Source organism: Terrapene carolina, unplaced genomic scaffold (assembly GCF_002925995.2).
Source record: "Terrapene carolina triunguis isolate 2854851 unplaced genomic scaffold, T_m_triunguis-2.0 Scaffold235, whole genome shotgun sequence".
In the NCBI taxonomy this organism is placed as follows: Eukaryota; Metazoa; Chordata; order Testudines; family Emydidae; genus Terrapene; species Terrapene triunguis.
The window spans coordinates 4,503,269-4,524,223 of NW_020664586.1; the positions used below are offsets into that span (position 1 = coordinate 4,503,269).

Consider the following 20,955-nt stretch of genomic DNA (forward strand, 5'->3'; position numbering starts at 1 on the left):
GACAGGGCAGATGTTTGTTAGTTATGAAGTCCCCTAAAGTGGGGAAGTGGAACCTTTGGTGCCAACACCAGCCCTTTCATCCAGCTTCAAATAGGCAGAACACTTGGTGTCTGCTGGGACTACTTATGTATGTAAGGACTACTCACATGAGTAAAGTGTTATGGGATCAAGCCATATGTTGGTCCCAACTTAAAAAGGGATTGCAAATGCTCTTCCTCTTAAAATGACACACTCTCTTTTGCTGGCAGGGCTGGTCAAGATCCCAGACTATCCATTTGATGAGCAACGGGCATCTTTTATTTTTGTCTCGCTACTGACCAGGCCAGAAGTCATCCTTGCCTTATCGCAGGTGCGGGATGAGTGCAACAAAGCTGCAGCCATGTCTCTGTTTCATTCAACCTTGTCTAAGTATGGCCGGCTAGAGGAGTTTGAACAGATCCAGACGCAGACCTTCACCCAGGTAAGGAAGGGCAGGGAGGGAACATTCGCTTAAGGGGAGGGGAGATACAGAACAATCAACAGGGCTCTTAGCATATACCAACCAGACCAAGCCAGACAGATCTTAGCAATTGTATAATTGATTTATTGCAACTGGACAAAGCTTTTCTAAAAAACATGGAGCAAAATCTGCATTGTAGATTTCCAAATTGTTGTTCCTTCTCCCCTTATTGTTATAAGGAACCAGAGCTTTGATTCCACTAAAAATACTGATTTTTCTTAAGATCCCCTCACTTCTTTAACCACAGGGATAATGAAAAAACAGAATTTTTCTGAGTTCTTATTAGTTTTGTTAGATTTTTTTCACACTATTTAGTGAAAAAGTTTTAGTTACTAACAACCATAGAGTAAAACAATAAAACCTTATAAATCTCTTCTATCTTTCGTCAGAGGACTTTCATACACTGTACGAGGCTGCTTTATCCTCATGGGAAACTGAGGCAGGGAGAAGTTGAGAGACTTGCCCAAGGCCACCCAATCTGGGATATGAACCAGCCCGGAAAAGAGTGTTTCATTTTAATAGGCAGAGTGTTTACAGTGACTCCTCACTTAACGTCCTACCGCTTAACGTTGTTTCAAAGTTATGTCGCTGCTCAATTAGGGAACATGCTCGTTTAAAGTTGTGCAATGCTCCCTTATAACGTCGTTTGGAGGCCTGCTCTGTCCACTGCTTGTAAGATTCTGTGGAAGAGCAGCAACTTTACAAGGGAGCATTGAACAAGTTCCTCTTCTCCACCTCCTCCTCCTCCCTACCAGCGCTTCCCCCACTGCCAAACAGCTGGGAGGGAGGGGGAGGAGCGGGGAAAGGCCGTGTCTCCACTCCTCCCCCTCCCTCCCAGAAAGTCCTAAGTGCATAGCGCTGGGAGGGAGGGGGAGGAGCGGGGAAGCGCCGCGTCTTCGCTCCTTCCCTCCCCCACCCCAAAAGTTCTAAGCGCCTCCAAACAGCTGTTTGGTGGCACTTAGGACTTTCGGGGGTGGGAGGGAAGGAGCGGGGATGCGGCGTGCTCCGGAGAGGAGGTGGAGTGGGGGTGGGAAGAGGTGGACCTGGAGTGGAGCGGGGACAGGAAGAGGCGGGCCTGGAGCATTCCTGGCAAAGTCGGTGCCTGTTCTTCTCTGGGGAAGCTGCCTCTGCTGCTGCGAAGGTGTTTCCTAATGTCCTTGCCTGCAGCTGGCTGTGCCTGTGTGGGGTAAGCCAGGAGCACTTCCCAACCATAGTACAGTACAGTACTGTACAGTATATAATGCCTTTTTGTCTGCCCCCCAAAAATTTCCTTGGAACCTAACCCCCCGCATTTACATTAAATCTTATGGGAAAATTGGATGTTTAACATCGTTTCACTTAAAGTTGCATTTTTCAGGAACATAATTACAACGTTAAGTGAGGGGTTACTGTATAAGAACCCCAACCCTCCTGACCCTCAGTCCTGTACTCTATCAATGAGAAAATGCTGTCTCCCTTTGCACTGTTGAAATTTGATTTCTACACGCAAATAGCAGAAGTCCATATAACAAGTTTGACTCTTAGGCCTGGTCTACACTAGGAGTTTATGTCGAATTTAGAAGCGTTACATCGAATTAACTCTGCACCCGTCCACACAACGAAGCTATTTAGTTCGACATAGAGGTCTCTTAAATTCGACTTCTGTACTCCTCCCCAACGAGGGGAGTAGCGCTAAATTTGACATGGTCATGTCAAATTAGGCTAGGTGTGGATGGAAATCGACGGTAATAGCTCTGGGAGCTATCCCACAGTGCACCACTCTGTTGACGCTCTGGACAGCAGTCCGAGCTTGGATGCTCTTACCAGCCACACAGGAAAAGCCCTGGGAAAATTTGAATTCCTTTTCCTGTCTGGGCAGTTTGAATCTCATTTCCTGTTTGGACATCTTGGCGAGCTCAGCAGCACTGGCAACGATGCAGAGCTTCCCAGCAGAGATGGCCATGCAATCTCAGAATAGAAAGAGGGCCCCAGCATGGACTGATCGGGAAGTCTTGGATCTGATCGCTGTGTGGGGCGATGAGTCCATGCTTTCCGAGCTGCGATCGAAAAAACGGAATGCAAAGATCTACGAGAAGATCTCAAAAGCCATGGCAGAGAGAGGATACAGCCGGGATGCAACGCAGTGCCGCGTGAAAATCAAGGAGCTGAGACAAGGCTACCAGAAGACCAAAGAGGCAAACGGACGCTCCGGATCCCAGCCCCAGACATGCCGTTTCTACGAGGCACTGCATTGCATTCTAGGTGCGGCCGCCACCACTACCCCACCACTGACCGTGGACTCTGAGGATGGGATATTGTCGACGGCCGGTTCCTCGGACATGTTAGCGGACGGGGAAGATGAGGAAGGAGATGAGGAGGACGAGGCAGTCGACAGCGCTTACAACGCTGATTTCCCCGACAGCCAGGATCTCTTCATCACCCTTACAGAGATCCCATACCAGCCATCCCCAGGCGTTAACCTGGACACAGAATCAGGGGAAGGATCTGTTGGTAAGTGTTTTAAACATGTAAACATTTATTTTTAACAGAACAGGAATATTAACAATATTAACAATGGGTTTTGTATGATTACTTTGCCCTAGGCGCTTAACGTTTCAGTACTTGGCAGTGCAACTACTGAAAAAAATCTAACAATGTCCGCTTTAGCATGATTGGTTTGCCCTAGGCGCTCTACTGTTTAGTCCCTGCCAGTGCAGCTACAGTAAAATCCGGTCTATATGTCCGGGGATAGAGCAGTAATCCTCCTGGGACATCTCCACGAAGCTCTCCTGGAGGTAATTGGAAAGCCTTTGCATCAGGTTCCTGGGGAGAGCGGCCTTATTGGGTCCTCCGTGGTACGAAACGTTTCCGCGCCAGGAGACAAGCAAGTACTCCGGGATCATTGCCTTGCAGAGCATGGCGGCATATGGCCCTGGTCTTTGCATGCTTTCCCGAAGCATTCTTTCTTTCTCCGTCTCTGATATCCTCATCAGAGTGATGTCGCTCATGGTGACCTGCTTTGAATTAGGTAGGGGAATGTTAGTATTGGGACTGCTTGCCTGTTCCTTTACAGAACTGTAACCGGCGGTTTACAGCCACGCGGTGGAGGCGGGAGAGGGGCAGCATACAGGGATCTTTCCCTGGGACAGCCGCGAGGGGGTGGGACAGGGGCAGAGTTCATGCTTGCCGGATTGCTGGCAGCAGGGACTGGCATTGCTTTGAACGTGAAAGGAGGCCAGTGCTATTATTAAAGTTTTAAGCAGCCACAAGTCTACGGCTTACCATGTCGGCCTGCTACACAAATTCTGCTGTCCTGCCCCGCTTGTCTGATCTGCACTGCAAGACCCCAGGCACTGAATGCAAAGGCCGAAAATTCGACCTTGTCCTGAGTGCGCATGTGATAGGTGCTGTGCATGGTCTTGTTCACAGCGAAAGACTATGTTATTTGTTCACAACTAAATTTATCTTTCTGAGGAATTCACTCCCTTTTTCCCATCCCACAGCTGCGACTGTCTCCCGACCTACCCTGGCATCACACTCCCAGAGGCTAGCGCAGATTAGGCGTAGGAAGAAGAGGACACGGGAGGACATGTTCTCGGAACTTATGGTCTGCTCCCGAGCCCAGGCAGCCCAGCAGACCCAGTGGAGGGAGAACTTGTCCCAAATCCACCGATCACACATTGAACGGGAGGAGAGGTGATGGCAGGAAGACCAGCAGGCGACTCAAACGCTGCTTGGACTAATGAGGGAGCAAACGGACACGCTCCGGCGCCTTGTGGATGTTCTGCAGGACCGGAGGCAGGAGGACAGAGCCCCGCTGCAGTCTATCTCTAACCGCCCTCCCCCGCCACAAAGTCCCATACCCCCCTCACCCAAAGTCCCAAGAAGGAGGGGCGGCAGAGTCCGTGAAAACTCTCACTCCACCCCTGCAGACTGCTCAAGTACCAGAAGGCTGTCATTCCCCAAAATTTGATAAGCCCTTTCCTTCCCGCCTCACCCAAGCCCCCGTCCCAGTTTCATCCCCCAGTTTCATGTGTAGTTGCTAATAAAAAATACGTTTCTGTTAATTACTGTTTCCATCATGTTCTTTTACAGGAGAGTCTGTTTGAAGGGGGGGAAGGGGTTGGTAATTGGACAGGACAGTCACCTTTACCAGGGTACAGACGCGGGGGCAGGTTCAGCAGCAGGGCACACACACATTGCAGTCACTAGTTACCCTGGTCAGTCTGGGAGGTGGTTTTGATGTTCTGTGTGTGGGGGGGGGCTATGTCACTTTGTGGCAGGGGAGGGCGGTTAGAGATCTTATGCAGCGGTCCTTATCCTGGATCACAGAGCCACGCAGCAGGGGATCTGTAACCGTCCTCCCCCTGCCACAAAGTCACATAGCCCCCACACACAGAGTCCCGAACAGGAGGGGTGTCAGGCTCCGTTGAAACAACCAGTCCACCAGTGCGGAGCCTGTCATTCCTCGAGTTTAGAAGCGTCCTTTGCATCACTACACTACACCCGCTCCCCACCACAGTCTGCGTCCCAGGTTCAACACTTTACCGCGAAAACAGTAATAAAGAAAACGGTGTTCATTAACAAATTTCAAGTGATTTTATTTTTAAACGTGTGTTGGAAGGGGGGCAACGGGGTTAAGGGGGTATGTAACTGGAGAGGATAGTGAACATTAATCGGGTAAAGAAACGGGGGCAGGTTCAGCTTCTCTGTAAACAAACTTAATAGTCACAGGTTACCCTGCTCACTCAGGAACCTAGCTTTCAAAGCCTCCCGGATGCAGAGTGCGTCCCGCTGGGCTCTTCTAATCGCACGGCTGTCTGGCTGGGCGTAATCAGCAGCCAGGCTATTTGCCTCAACCTCCCACCCCGCCATAAAGGTCTCCCCCTTGCTCTCACAGAGATTGTGGAGCACACAGCAAGCTGCAATAACAATGGGGATATTGGTTTCGCTGAGATCAGAGCGAGTCAGTAAGCTTCTCCATCTCCCCTTGAGACGGCCAAAAGCACACTCCACCACCATTCTGCATTTGCTCAGCCAGTAGTTGAAGAGTTCTTTTTCAGTGTCCAGGGTGCCTGTATAGGGCTTCATGAGCCAGGGCATTAGCAGGTAGGCTGGGTCCCCGAGGATCACTATAGGCATCTCCACATCCCCAACAGTTATTTTGTGGTCCGGGAAGTAAATACCTTCCTGCAGCCGTCTAAACAGACCAGAGTTCCTGAAAACACGAGCGTCATGAACCTTGCCCGGCCATCCGACGTTGATGTTTGTAAAACATCCCCTATGGTCCACCAGTGCTTGCAGCACCATTGAAAAGTAGCCCTTTCGGTTAATGTACTGGCTGGCCTGGTGGTCCGGTCCCAGGATAGGGATGTGAGTTCCATCTATAGCCCCACCGCAGTTTGGGAATCCCATCGCGGCGAAGCCATCTATGATGACCTCCACGTTTCCGAGGGTCATTACCTTTGAGAGCAGTAGCTCAACGATTGCGTTGGCTACTTGCATCACAACAACCCCCACGGTAGATTTGCCCACGCCAAAGTGGTTCGCGACTGACCGGTAGCTGTCTGGCGTTGCAAGCTTCCAGAGGGCTATGGCCACTCGCTTCTGGACAGTCAGGGCTGCTCGCATCTGGGTGTCCTTGTGCTTCAGGGCAGGGGACAGCAACTCACAAAGTTCCAGGAAAGTCCCCTTCCGCATGCGAAAGTTTCGCAGCCACTGTGATTCATCCCAGACCTGCAGCACTATGCGGTCCCACCAGTCCGTGCTTGTTTCCCGGGCCCAGAATCACCGTTCCACAACATCAACATGACCCATTGCCACCATGATGTCCTTGGCGCGGGGTCCCGTGCTTTGTGACAGGTCTGTGCCACTCTCAGAGTTCAGGTCCTCACTGCGCTGCCGTAGCCTCCTCGCCCGATTTCTCAGCATCTGCCTCTGGGAAAGGTGGATGATAAGGTGCAAGGTGTTGACAACGGCCATAACTGCAGCGATGGTCGCAGCGGGCTCCATGCTCGCAGTGCTGTGGCGTCCGCGCTGTCACTGACCAGAAAAGTGCGCGAACTGATTTCCCGCCGGCGCTTTCAGGGAGGGAGGGCGGGAGTGACGGTTGGATGATGACAGTTACCCAAAACCACCCTCGACACATTTTTTTCCCCAGAAGGCATTGGGGGCTCGACCCAGAATTCCAATGGGCAGCGGGGACTGCGGGAACTGTGGGATAGCTGCCCACAGTGCACCGCTTCCAATGTCGACGCTTGCCCCGTTAGTGTGGACTCACAAAGTCGAATTACTGTCCTTAGTGTGGATACACACGTTCGACTTTGTAATATCGATTCCACATATTCGATTTAAGTAAAATCAAACTACTCTCGTAGTGTAGACATACCCTTAGTAGCATTTTAATGAATCAAAGCATTGCAGGAGTCTGCTGCCCTTCAGTTAGCACCTTCCGATCACTTTAATCAGTTCCAAAAGAAGACAAATGTGCATCCCTCATTTCTCAGTCATATTTTACAGAGAGTTTTATGGGGGACCCCTATGAAATACAGCTTCTGATACTGTTCTGTAGAAAACTATGGGGAATAGTAAATTGGAAACTAGGAGCAGGGCCGGCTCCAGGCACCAGCTTAACAAGCAGGTGCTTGGGGCGGCCACTCCGGAGGGGGGTGGCACGTCCAGCTATTTGGCGGCAATTCGGCGGAGGGTCCCTCACTCCGGCTCGGAGTGAAGGACCTCCTGCCGAATTGCCATCGCAGATCGCGGCTTTTGGGGAGGGGCCTGCTTGGGGCGGCAAAAACCCTGGAGCCAGCCCTGACTAGGAGAGCGGTAAATAATGAAGAGGACTGATCCAGAGCAATCTGGATTACTTGGTAAACTGGGCACAAGCAAACAATGTATTTTAAGATGGCCAAATGTAAAGTCATACATATCAGAAAACAGAATGTAAGCCATACTTACAAGCTGCAGGGACTCTGTCCTTGGTAAGTTGTAGTGGATTCTCCATCTCTGGATGTTTCTCTAAAAGACATACCCTAGATCAAAGAAGTATTTCAGGGAAGTTCTGTGACCTGTGTTATGGAAGATGTCAGACTAAAAGATGATCATAATGGTCCCCTCTGGTCTAATTTGTAACAACAGGGATAGAAAGCAGAAGCTTAGGTGAAATGGAGAAGCACAGCTCTACTGTTTTCTCAACAGCAGGCCTTTTCATGACCCTTTGTTAAGGAACTAGATATATAATATGTTGGGTATGTATCCATAAATATGAGGGTTATTGATCAACCAAAATGGATCGGAGATGACAGGACTTGTTTCACAGCAGATTGGTATTGGACTGGGCACTAGTGGTCCCTGCCAGTGGTCAATAGTCGCCCTATTGTTTTCCCATCAGTCCTCTGAGGATAAATTCTTCACTGCATGTTTCTTTGTTCTAGGTTCAGATGTTTCTCAAGGACACCTGGATCAATACTCTCAAGATAGCAGTAAAGAGCAGTCTGAGGGAGATTGGTAAAGGGTGGTACAATCTGTATCAGTCCAACTGGGGTGTATACCAGATGTCCAAGCTACATAAGCTGATGGAGCTCATCAAGTTCAACTTGCAAGACTCTGTGCGCTTCCTGGTCCAGGACTCCCTGGTCAGCTTCACTCAGCTTTTGCTGGATGCTTGCAGCAATGTCCTGAATTGCTCGGAGGATATGGAATGGGGAGGGGACCTCATCAACAGCCCATACAAGTAAGGAGGGGAGAGATGAGAGATTAGGCTTGGGGGAGAACAGGGGAGCAGGGAAGAATATCCATCTCTTTGTATTTATAATTACCATAGATTTTTACAGTGACACTTTGCATTTGGGTTGGGGTTTCATGGTGGTGCTTATGATGAAGAGCAACTCATTCCATCCCTCTCTCTTGACATGTCTCCAGCACAAACCCTGGAGCCAGGGGAGGAAGGTATAGAGCTGGGCTAATCCCCAGCTGTCCTGTTAGTGCAGGCCTTATTGGAGGCCAGGATCTGGTTCAGTATTTTCAATGCACTTTACTAATGTTAGCTAATGAATTCTCTCAACACCCCAGGGAGGAAGGTGACCACTACTAGTTCCATTTTAGAGCCTGGGGAAGTGAATAAGGCCATATGGCTGGTCAGTTACACTGTTGGGATTTAAACACACAGCGCAATAGCAGTGTTGCGGGTGCCATTCTTTCTGCAAACAGCCACGTAACACCCCATCTCCTCCCTTTGCAGGCCACGAAAGAATCCTCTCTTCGTGGTGGATCTGATTCTGGATAACAGTGGGGTTCACTTCAGCACACCTCTGGAGAACTTCGAGACCTCCCTCATTTCTCTGTTCGACAAGGGAATCCTGGCGACCCACACCATACCACAACTGGAGACGGTGCGTTACTCTGAGGAAATATTAATATGACAGAGACTAAGTGGCAATATAACATAGACTAGAGACCCAGAATGTATGGCAGCTGATGAGGGTGGAATCATGAATGGCAATAGCATGTAGACTAGTGGCCTCAGACCTGTTAGGGAAAGTCCCTTTGGAGTATGTCCTCATCTCGCTGTTGAGAGGGATATTTGTCTTCCAAGATCCTCCCATCTTTCCTCTATATTTATCTTTTTATTGGGGCTGGGGTTGGATGAATGAAGTAATTCCTGATGCAATGGAGAAGGATGGACTACATAACCTTCTAGAGGTACCTTCCCTCCTGATGATGATTGTATGACCCATCTTACAGAGCAATACATTGTGGAGAATGTGAGTTCTTCACGCTGTTAAACCTGTTCCCCTGCTGGAGACCGAGAACCGGCAGGGTGATCCCTGCTTGTTTTGAGTGACCTCTCCTTTTGCACTCTTCCAGTATGTGCTGGAGAACATGTTTATTAGAGGCACACCACTGCTGGAGTCGGTGGGCCTGCACGAGCCCCCTGTGGAAGAACTGCGCAACACTATCCGATCTGCCATCTGCAAGGCAGTGATCCCGCTCCAAGCCTATGCCAAGCAGTATGAGAACCAGTTAGAGCTGAATAATAATGACATCAATTCCTTTCTAAAGTAAGTAACATCAAGAGGAGACACCACAGTCCTGACTTACATGTCCTTAGAAACTTATTACTACAGTACATCCCCATCTCATGTATCCTTGCTTAAGTGTGTGTGTATGTATTCGCTGTTCTGTGCTCGCAAAAGTGTGTGGCATGCACTTCAGTGAACAGGTACAAGGAGTGAGCAGAAGGAGACTTCACTGATTGGAAGGCATGAGATGCACTGTCCTAGGGATGTGGGTTCCACGACCACCACTCCCCAGAGAAGGAGGCAGGTGGTGGTGGTCGGGGACTCCCTCCTAAGAGGGACTGAGTCATCTATCTGCCGTCCTGACCGGGAAAACCAAGAAGTGTGCTGCTTGCAAGGAGCTAGGATTCACGATGTGACAGAGAAACTGCTGAGACTCATCAAGCCCTCGGATTTCTACCCCTTCCTGCTTCTCCTCGTGGGCACCAACGAGACTGCCAAGAATGACCTTGAGTGGATCACTGCAGACTACGTGGCTCTGGGAAGAAGGATAAAGGAGTTTGAGGTGCAAGTGGTGTTCTTGTCCATCCTCCCTGTGGAAGGAAAAGGCCCAGATAGAGACCATCAAATCACGGAAATCAACGAATGGCTACGCATGTGGTGTCGGAGAGAAGGCTTTGGATTCTTTGACCATGGGATGGTGTTCCAAGAAGAAGGATTGCTAGGCAGAGACGGGCTCCACCTAATGAAGAGAGGGAAGAGCATCTTCGCAAGCAGGCTGGCTAACCTAGTGAGGAGGGCTTTAAACTAGGTTCACCGGGGGAAGGAGACCAAACCCCTGAGGTAAGAGGGGAAGTGGGATACCAGGAGGAAGCACAAGCAGGAGAGCACAAGAGAGCACTGAGAAAGCAGGACAATCAGCGAGTTATCTTAAATGCCTACACACAAATGCAAGAAGCCTAGGAAACAAGCAGGGAGAACTGGAAGTCCTGGCACAGTCAAGGAATTATGATGTGATTGGAATAACAGAGACTTGGTGGGATAACTCACATGACTGGAGTACTGTCATGGATGGATATAAACTGTTCACGAAGGACAGGCAGGGCAGAAAAGGTGGGGGAGTTGCATTATATGTAAGAGAGCAATATGACTGCTCAGAGCTCCGATATGAAACTGCAGAAAAACCTGAGAGTCTCCGGATTAAGTTTAGAAGCGTGAGCAACAAGGGTGATGTTGTGGTGGGAATTTGCTATAGACAACCAGACCAGGGGGATGAGGTGGACGAGGCTTTCTTCAGGCAACTAACAGAAGTTACTAGATCAGACGCCCTGGTTCTCATGAGGGACTTCAATCACCCTGATATCTGCTGGGAGAGCAATACAGCGGTGCACAGACAATCCAGGAAGTTTTTGGAAAGTGTAGGGGACAATTTCCTGGTGCAAGTGCTGGAGGAACCAACTAGGGGCAGAGCTCTTCTTGACCTGCTGCTCACAAACAGGAAAGAATTAGTAGGGGAAGCAAAAGTGGATGGGAACCTGGGAGGCAGTGTCCATGAGATGGTTGAGCTCAGGATCCTGACAAAAGGAAGAAAGAAGAGCAGCAGAATACGGACCCTGGACTTCAGAAAAGCAGACTTTGACTCCCTCAGGGGACTGATGGGCAGGATCCCCTGGGAGAATAACATGGGGGGGGAAGGAGTCCAGGAGAGCTGGCTGTATTTTAAAGAAACCTTATTGAAGTTGCAGGAACAAACCATCCCGATGTGTAGAAAGAATAGTAAATATGGTAGGCAATCAGTTTGGCTTAACAGTGAAATCCTTGCTGATCTTAAACACAAAAAAGAAGCTTACAAGAAGTGGAAGCTTGGACAAATGACCAGGGAGGAGTATAAAAGTATTGCTCAGGCATGCAGGAGTGAAATCAGGAAGGCCAAATCACAATTGGAGTTGCAGCTAGCAAGGGATGTTAAGAGTAACAAGAAGGGTTTCTACAGGTATGTTAGCAACAAGAAGAAAGTCAAGGAAAGTGTGGGCTCCTTACTGAATGAGGGAGGCAACCTAGTGACAGAGGATGTGGAAAAAGCTAATGTACTCAATGCTTTTTTTGCCTCTGTCTTCACGAATAAGGTCAGCTCCCAGACTACTGCACTGAGAAGCACAGCATGGGGAGGAGGTGACCAGCCCTCTGTGGAGAAAGAAGTGGTTCAGGACTATTTAGAAAAGCTGGATGAACACAAGTCCATGGGGCCAGATGCACTGCATCCGAGGGTGCTAAAGGAATTGGCGAATGTGATTGCAGAGCCATTGGCCATTATCTTTGAAAACTCATGGCGATTGGGGGAGGTCCCAGATGACTGGAAAAAGGCTAATGTAGTGCCCATCTTTAAAAAAGGGAAGAAGGAGGATAACTACAGGTCAGTCAGCCTCACCTCAGTCCCTGGAAAAATCATGGCACAAATCCTCAAGGAATCAATTCTGAAGCACTTAGAGGAGAGGAAAGGTGATCAGGAACAGTCAGCATGGATTCACCAAGGGCAAGTCATGCCTGACTAACCTAATTGCCTTCTATGATGAGATAACTGGCACTGTGGATGATGGGAAAGCAGTGGATGTGTTATTCCTTGACTTTAGAAAAGCTTTTGATACGGTCTCCCACAGTATTGTTGCCAGCAAGTTAAAGAAGTATGGGCTGGATGAATGGACTATAAGGTGGATAGAAAGCTGGCTAGATCATCGGGCTCAATGGGTAGTGATCAATGGCTCCATGTCTAGTTGGCAGCTGGTATCAAGCGGAGTGCTCCAAGAGTGTTCTGGGGCTGGTTTTGTTCAATATCTTCATTAATGGTCTGGAGGATGGCGTGGGTTGCACCCTCAGCAAGTTTGCAGATGACACTAAACTGGGAGGAGTGGTTGATACGCTGGAGGGTAGGGATAGGATACAGAGGGACCTAGACAAATTAGAGGATTGGGCCAAAAGAAATCTGATGAGGTTCAACAAGGACAAGTGCCGAGTCCTGCACGTAGGACGGAAGAATCCCAATAGTGTGCCCTTGTTGCCAAGAAGACTAACGGCATTTTGGGCTGTATAAATAGGAGCATTGCCAGCAGATCGAGGGACGTGATCATTCCCCTCTATTCGACATTGATGAGGCCTCATCTGGAGTACTGTGTCCAGTTTTAGGCCCCACACTACAAGAAGGATGTGAAAAAATTGGAAAGAGTCCAGCCAAAGGGCAACAAAAATGATTAGGGGGCTGGAGCACATGACTTACGAGGTGAGACTGAGGGAACTGGGATTATTTAGTCTGCAGAAGAGAAGAATGAGTGGGGATTTGATAGCTGCTTTCAACTACCTGAAAGCGGGTTCCAAAGAGGATGGATCTAGACTGTTCTCATTGGTAGCACTAGCAGATGACAGAACACGGAGCAATGGTCTCAAGTTGCAGTGAGGGAGGTTTAGGTTGGATATTATGAAAAACTTTTTCACTAGGAGGGTGGTGAAGCACTGGAATGGGTTACCTAGGGAGGTGGTGGAATCGCCTTCCTTAGAGGTTTTTAAGGCCCGGCTTGACAAAGCCCTGGCTGGGATGATTTAGTTGGAGATTGGTCCTGTTTTGAGCAGGTGTTTGGACTAGATGACCTCCTGACGTCCCTTCCAAACCTGATATTCTATGATTCTAAGGGATTAGCCATACCAAATCAGAACACTGGTGCATCAAATCCAGCCTCCAATAGTGGCCAATAACTGATGCTTTCAGAGGAAGGCAAAATAGTTACGGGTGGAATGCTGTATATTGTTGGTAGCAGTGGGCATTCCTGTCTGCCCCTGACAACAGTCAAATTCCCTTCTGATCTTATTGGTCAGAAAATTACTCACCCCTTTTGACAATCTAGTTAGCGTGTTTGTCCTCCTGCAACTCTGCCTTTTCAGGCTGATGACATGGTGTAGGAAGTAGCATTTCCCTTTGTTTCAACCTGCCTGTTCCCACTGCTAAAACCCCCATCCACACCTCAGTCATCCTTTTGCCTCATTTACTTTCACCTTCTTCTTTTCAGGCCTCCTGTCCTCGCCAGTCTTTAAATTGAGCTTTAAAACCCATTCTCTCTTCCTTGAACAGTTGTCAGTTGGGTTATTGTGGGGTGTCATCTCTATCTTAGATTGTAAGCTCTCAGAGGCAGGGAATGCATCTCACTCTATGGTTCTAAAATATGTAAATTCAGAGAAATCTGTGGGTTTTTAATAATAAATGCACCTGTCATTAATTTCATCTCCTGAACTTTTGGACAAAGGTCTAATGACATCTATGTGAATGTGTATATATGGCATGTAGGGATGAGTGTTCTCACGCGCTGTATGGTATGGGTTGGCTTGTCTTTGATTATATTTCTGGTTGTAGAGAGTACCAAGCCCAATGCCCCTCTGCCCAGGATGTGAGAAATATAGTAAACCTGCACTTGTCTGAAAAGGAGATGCTGGACAACACTCTGCCAAGCTCCATCATCATCGGTCCCTTCTACGTCAGCATTGAAGGTGTCAAGCAAAATCTGTCCAAAAAACGCAAAGCCCTAGCCACCTCCATGTTGGACCTACTGGCTAAGAACCTACACCTACAGGTGGAAAATGTAAGTTTCACACTTCTCTGTTTTGTCTTGCATCTGTCCCCCTATTTCAGGAGGCACCACTGCAGAGAATTTGGGATTGCACAGTGGCCAAATGGTAGCAATTGAGGTCACTCTAATGAGGAAGTTTTCCAACTCGCATTGGAATGGTTAGGTAGGACTAGTGGCAGAAGCCAATTGAAAAAGGCTAGAAGGGAGATGTGAAGAGCCAGTTAAATCAAAGTGTGCCTGCATTCGTAACAAATTCTGTGCAAGAAAGCTACACCTATTGGCATGGAAATATTAGTGGCTCTCTACCATCTCCTAAATAGTTATGTTCATGGATTTAAAATTATCTGCCTCACTGCCAGTTGGAAGTTCCTGCAGGAAGCTGATGAGGTTAACTAGAATATATAGACAGTTACATGTGTGAGGCAGGTGATGAAGGGCTACTAACAGGAAGAACTAGAATAGTACTGTATATTTGTAGCTTTAGACCACCCTTACAGTGGGTCACAGCCAGCTTTTTGACTTACACTGGAGTCTGGCATATGAGAGATTGGTGGCCTGATTTTCAGAGGTGCTCCACACACACAATTGCCATTAACTCTAATGGGAATTGTGAGTGCTCCTCTGAAAACCAGGTCTTAAGCCTCTGTTGTAGTCCACTGATTAAAGGTAGTGACCCCATAGGAATGAAACCCTGTAGCCCATTAGAGAAGGCTGCAGCTGCTCCTCTATTCAGTGTGGGCATTTACACATTCTTTGTGTCCTCCTGCAGATCTGTGAAGCATTCAAAGCCATCAGCCGGAAAATGTATGAGAAACCAAACAGCATTGAGGAGCTGGCTGAGCTGCGGGAGTGGATGAAGGGAGTCCCTGAGCAGCTGAAAGCGCAGGAAGTAAGGCATGCTTTTCTGATCAAAAGGGTGTGCCCAGTAGAGCCAGGGGATAAAAACTTGGGAATAGAGTGGATGGAGTCTTGGAGGTAGATCTCCCACTGCTTTGACATTTTATTATCCAGCTCTGAATCTTCCTGGAACAATAGGTCATTGCAAAAGCTGGTTCAGCTCCTTAAATTAATCCATTTTTGAAGAAATGAGATCTGGCCAGTCAGTCCAATTACCTGTTTTGTTGCTTGGGAAACCTTGCCTCTGATCCAGGCTGTTATGAAGCTTTGAGAAGTTGTGTGGTGTTCACAAGCTTTGTAGCTACTGAGCCCCTTAAATCCAGATTATCAGCTGACATATGAAATTTAACCCCAATGTCATTTATGCAACTGGGCATGTGTGTATAAAACCAGTGTGTCTATGCAAATTGAGCAGTCAGATGCCTAGCTACCAGACTGTATGTACTCAAGCAGGTTATGTGCACGCAAATGTCTTTGCAGGGGAAACTTGCAAAGGCAATTGAAAATGTTGTCCTTAATGTATGCTGTATATCCCTTCTACTTCTTGGTTAGCCATTCAATACTTCTGCACAGATATTGGATCTTGACTTTTTCTGTCTTCTGAAAATTAATTACAAACTTTCAAACCATAAAAATATTGCCATGATTTTCCTCTCATACCAGTTATAAACAGGTGTAGCTCCAGGGACTTCAATGAAGTTACTCCTACGTTGTACTGGTATGGTATATTAATATTATAATTAATTTGGCAGTAATACCACCGAGTTATTAGACAGAGCTTTTCATCTGTAGATCTCAAAGCACTTTACAAAGGAGGGATGTATCATCCCAATTTTATAAACAGAGAAACTAGGCACTGAGCAGTAAAGTGACTTGCCCAGGGTCACTCGGGAGGCCAGTGGCAAAGTCTGGAATAGAGCTGGGTTTCCCAATTCCTAATCCAGTGTCCTACCCACTGGGTCACACTCCCTTTCATATATGTAATCTGAGGATCACTCACACCATAAGTGTTTAGAGACTCAGACCCACTGCTTTTGTGGTATAGAAGTCCTCTGTGTTGGGGTAAGGTTGTGTGACGATGGCATGTGTCATGCAAATGCAGTGTGTATCCTGCCAGACAATCCCAATAAGCAATATGTTCAATACGTGTGATTTGGAGGATGTCTACTTTTCTCTCTGTCTCCCTGTGTAGGAACTCATAATTAAGGTCATGGAAGATTATGAGGTTATGGAGGAATTCCTTTACAACCTTACCCAAGATGATTTCAATGACAAGTGAGCATTTCTCTTACTGTCAAAGCAGCCTATTTTGCAGCTATTACCATTCTTAATGCCTCAGGGTTTGATTTGTATACCAGGTGCTTCAGATATTTTTATGTGGCAGTTCAGGCTAGATGTGCATTGAACACCTGATTCAGAAATTGAGTCTCTAGAGGTGTGCAGGTTCACACTGTCTCCTGGCCTGGGCATGAGGCAAACTTGTAGTAATGGACCTCTTTAACAAATAAAAGACCTTATCTGCCAGCTTATTTTTATTTTTTGTTTTATTTTATTATTTCTATTGCTGTAGCACCAAGAGGCCTTAACCAAGATTGGGGCCCCCTCTTGCTAGGTACCGTGCAGAAAAATTGTAAGAGAGACAAAAACAACAAGGAGTCTGGTGGCACCTTAAAGACTAACAGATTTATTTGGGCATAAGCTTTCGTGGGTAAAAACCTCACTTCTTCAGATGCAATCCACTCATCTTTTACTAATACACCAGATTTCTCTTTTTTTACAAATTCCTCTCCCTTTCCTGAGCCTTTTGTTACTGAACAGTTTAGATGCAGACACTGCATATCAAATAACAAAGCACCAAAAAATATGCTTTGAAACCATGCACGTTTCTGTTGCAGGTCAGCCTCCTTCATCAGTTTGATTGGGTTATCTAATTGTTACGCTCATCATCATTCCAATAATAGGCCTCAGGTTGCTGCTTCTCATCTTTTTTGTATTCTCATTCCATCTGAGCTCAGGTGGGCTGCGAGCAACTGGCCTCTGAAAATCGCCACACAGACGGAGATGATTCGGCAGCAGCACCTAGAAGATGAAGAGAGGTTCCGCAAAATTCAGCTCATGGATCAGAACAACTTTCTGGAACGGCTGGATGGTCTGCAGGTACTAATAATCTAGCATTAGGGGAGGCTGTCCTAAGCCAGCCCTAATCGCAAAGGGTATGTCTACACTACGAAATTAGGTCGAATTAATAGAAGCTGGTTTTATAGAAATCGGTTGTATACAGCCGATTGTGTGTCCCCCCACATAAAATGCTCTAAGTGCTCTAGTCGGTGGACCACGTCCACAGTACCGAGGCTAGCGTCGACTTCCGGAGCATTGCACTATGGGTAGCTATCCCACAGTTCCCGCAGTCTCCGCCGCCCATTGGAATTCTGGGTTGAGATCCCAATGCCCGAATGATGCAAAACAGTGTCGCGGGGGGTTCTGGGTACATGTCGTCAGGCCCCTCCCCCTCCGTCAGAGCAACGGCAGACAATAGATTCGCGCCTTTTTACCTGGGTTACCTGTGCAGACAACATACCACGGCAAGCATGGAGCCCGCTCAGCTCAGCTCACCGTCACCATATGTCATCTGGGTGCCGGCAGACGTGGGACTGCATTGCTACACAGCAGCAGCAGCTAACTGCCTTTTGGCGGTAGATGGTGTATTACGACTGGTAACCGTCGTCAACGTACAGCAGTGGCTGGAACTCCGTATGTCCCCCAGTCCCCCATCCCCCCAGTCATATTCTGCTGCCTTCACAATGACGATGATGGCTATCAGTCGTAGTATGCCATTTTCTGCCAAGCGCCCATCGCACATTAGCAGAGTCTTCCCTGAGCAGCAAATCGTGCAATAGGCCTGAAGGCCATCGTCATCATACAGGAAAAATGTGGCTATCAGTCTTAGTACACTAACTGCCAAGCGCCCAGTATTTGCTGCCAAGCACCCAGAAGATGCTGAGGGCTATCAGTCATGCTGCACCGTCGTCTTAAGATGTAAAAAAAGATTTGTTTTGTATTCATTTGCTTCCCCCTCCCTCCGTCAAATCAACGGCCTGCTAAACCCAGGCTTTTGAGTTCAATCTTTGGGGGGGGCCATTCTGTGTGACAGTTGTTTGTGCTTCTCCCTGATGCACAGCCACCTTTGTTGATTTTAATTCCCTGTACCTGTACGCCATGTCGTCACTCGCCCCTCCCTCCCTCCCTCCCCTGGTCTGTCAGATACTAGTTTCGCGCCTTTTTTCAGACCAGACGCCATAGCTAGCACTGGGATCATGGAGCCCGCTCAGATCACCGCGGCAATTATGAGCACTATGAACAGCACGCGCATTGTCCTGGAGTATATGCAGAGCCAGAACATGCCAAAGCAAAACCAGGACCAGCCGAGGAGGCGATTGCAGCGCGGCGATGAGAGTGATGAGGAAATGGACATGGACATAGACCTCTCACACGGCACAGGCCCCAGCAATGTGGAAATCATGGTGTTACTGGGGCAGGTTCATGCCGTGGAACGCCGATTCTGGGCCCAGGAAACAAGCACAGACTGGTGGGACCGCATCGTGCTGCAGGTGTGGGATGATTCCCAGTGGCTGCGAAACTTTCGCATGCGTAAGGGCACTTTCATGGAACTTTGTGACTTGCTTTCCCCTGCCCTGAAGCGCCAGAATACCAGGATGAGAGCAGCCCTCACAGTGGAGAAGCGAGTGGCGATAGCCCTGTGGAAGCTTGCAACGCCAGACAGCTACCGGTCAGTTGGGAATCAATTTGGAGTGGGCAAATCTACTGTGGGGGATGCTGTGATCCAAGTTGCCAGGGCAATGAAAGACCTGGTGATATCAAGGGTAGTGACTCTGGGAAACGTGCAGGCCATAGTGGATGGCTTTGCTGCAATGGGATTCCCAAACTGTGGTGGGGCCATAGACGGAACCCATATCCCTATCTTGGCACCGGAGCACCAAGCCACCGAGTACATAAACCGCAAGGGGTACTTTTCAATGCTGCTGCAAGCCCTGGTGGATCACAAGGGACGTTTCACCAACATCAACGTGGGATGGCCGGGAAGGGTTCATGGCGCTCGCGTCTTCAGGCACTCTGCTCTGTTTCGAAAGCTGGAGGAAGGGACTTTCTTCCCGGACCAGAAAATAACCGTTGGGGATGTTGAAATGCCTATCGTGATCATTGGGGACCCAGCCTACCCCTTAATGCCATGGCTCATGAAGCCGTACACAGGCAGCCTGGACAGGAGTCAGGACCTGTTCAACTACAGGCTGAGAAAGTGCCGAATGGTGGTGGAATGTGCATTTGGACGTTTAAAAGCGCGCTGGCACAGCTTACTGACTCGCTCAGACCTTAGCGAAAAGAATATCCCCATTGTTATTGCTGCTTGCTGTGCACTCCACAATATCTGTGAGAGTAAGGGGGAGACATTTATGGCGGGGTGGGAGGTTGAGGCAAATTGCCTGGCCGCTGATTACGCGCAGCCAGACACCAGGGCGGTTAGAGGAGCACAGCATGGCGCGGTGCGCATCAGAGAAGCTTTGAAAACGAGTTTTGTGACTGGCCAGGCTACGGTGTGAAACTTCTGTTTGTTTCTCCTTGATGAACCCTCCGCCCCCCCCCCACCCGGTTCACTCTACTTCCCTGTAAGCCAACCACCCCACCCTCCCCTTCCCTCTTCGAGCACTGCTTGCAGAGGCAATAAAGTCATTGTTACTTCACATTCATGCATTCTTTATTAATTCATCACACAACTAGGGGGATAATTGCAAAGGTAGCCCGGGATGGGTGGGGGAGGAGGGAAGGAAAAGGATACACTGCAGTTTAAAACTAACTCTTATTGAAGGCCAGCCTTCTGATGCTAGGGCAATCATCTGGGGTGGAGTGACTGGGTGGCCGGAGGCCCCCCCACCGTGTTCTTGGGCGTCTGGGTGAGAAGGCTATGGAACTTGGGGAGGAGGGCTGTTGGTTACACAGGGGCTGTAGCGGCGGTCTCTGCTCCTGCTGCCTTTCCTGCAGCTCAACCATACGCTGGAGCATATCAGTTTGATGCTCCAGCAGCCGGAGCATCGACTCTTGCCTTCTGTCTGCAAGCTGACGCCACCTATCATCTTCAGCCCGCAACTTGCTCTGTTCATCCCGCGATTCAGCACGCCACCTCTCCTCTCGTTCATATTGTGCTTTTCTGTAATCAGTCATTGACTGCCTCCACGGATTCTGCTGTGCTCTGTCAGCGTGGGAGGACATCTGTAGCTCTGTGAACATGTCATCACGCGTCCTACGTTTTCTCTTTCTAATCTTCACTAGCCTCTGTGAAGGAGAAACATTTGCAGCTGGTGGAGGAGAAGGGAGAGGTGGTTAAAAAAGATACATTTTAGAGAACAATGGGTACACTCTTTCACGTTAAATTTTGCTGTTCACATTACACAGCACATGTGCTTTCGTTACAAGGTCGCATTTTTCCTCTTATATTGAGGGCCTGCCGGTTTGGTGTGAGAGATCACTCACGCAGTGCCAGGCCACAGATTTCAGCTTGCAGGCAGCCATGGTAAGACACAGTCTTTTGGCTTTTTTAACCTTCTTAACATGTGGGAATGGTTTCAAACAGTAGTGCTCTCATTTCCCATACCAAGCACCCGTTGAGTTGGCCATTTAAAATGGGTTTGCAATGTAAAAGGAGGGGCTGCGGTTTCAGGGTTAACATGCAGCACAAACCCAACTAACTCCCCTCCCCCACACACCCAATTCTCTGGGATGATCACTTCACCCCTCCCCCCCACCGCGTGGCTAACAGCGGGGAATATTTCTGTTCAGCAGAGCAGGAACGGGCACCTCTGAATGTCCCCTTAATAAAATTGCCCCATTTCAACCAGGTGACCGTGAATGATATCACTCTCCTGAGGATAACAAAGAG

At 48.5% G+C, this 20,955-nt stretch overlaps 1 protein-coding gene across 1 annotated transcript in view; it reads left to right on the forward strand.

The window, feature by feature from the left end:
* The window catches only part of LOC112102946 (dynein heavy chain 1, axonemal), a gene marked incomplete at its 3' end in the record, with an annotated part of 62,769 nt that overhangs the window by 35,313 nt on the left and 6,501 nt on the right, over positions 1–20,955 (forward strand). Inside the window, exons 10-17 of the mRNA XM_026657033.1 lie at positions 249–460; positions 7,915–8,213; positions 8,721–8,871; positions 9,347–9,540; positions 13,895–14,120; positions 14,878–14,997; positions 16,198–16,280; positions 17,021–17,162. Coding sequence (XP_026512818.1) covers positions 249–460; positions 7,915–8,213; positions 8,721–8,871; positions 9,347–9,540; positions 13,895–14,120; positions 14,878–14,997; positions 16,198–16,280; positions 17,021–17,162 — 1,427 coding nt within the window. The remainder of the gene's footprint in view (positions 1–248; positions 461–7,914; positions 8,214–8,720; positions 8,872–9,346; positions 9,541–13,894; positions 14,121–14,877; positions 14,998–16,197; positions 16,281–17,020; positions 17,163–20,955) is intronic.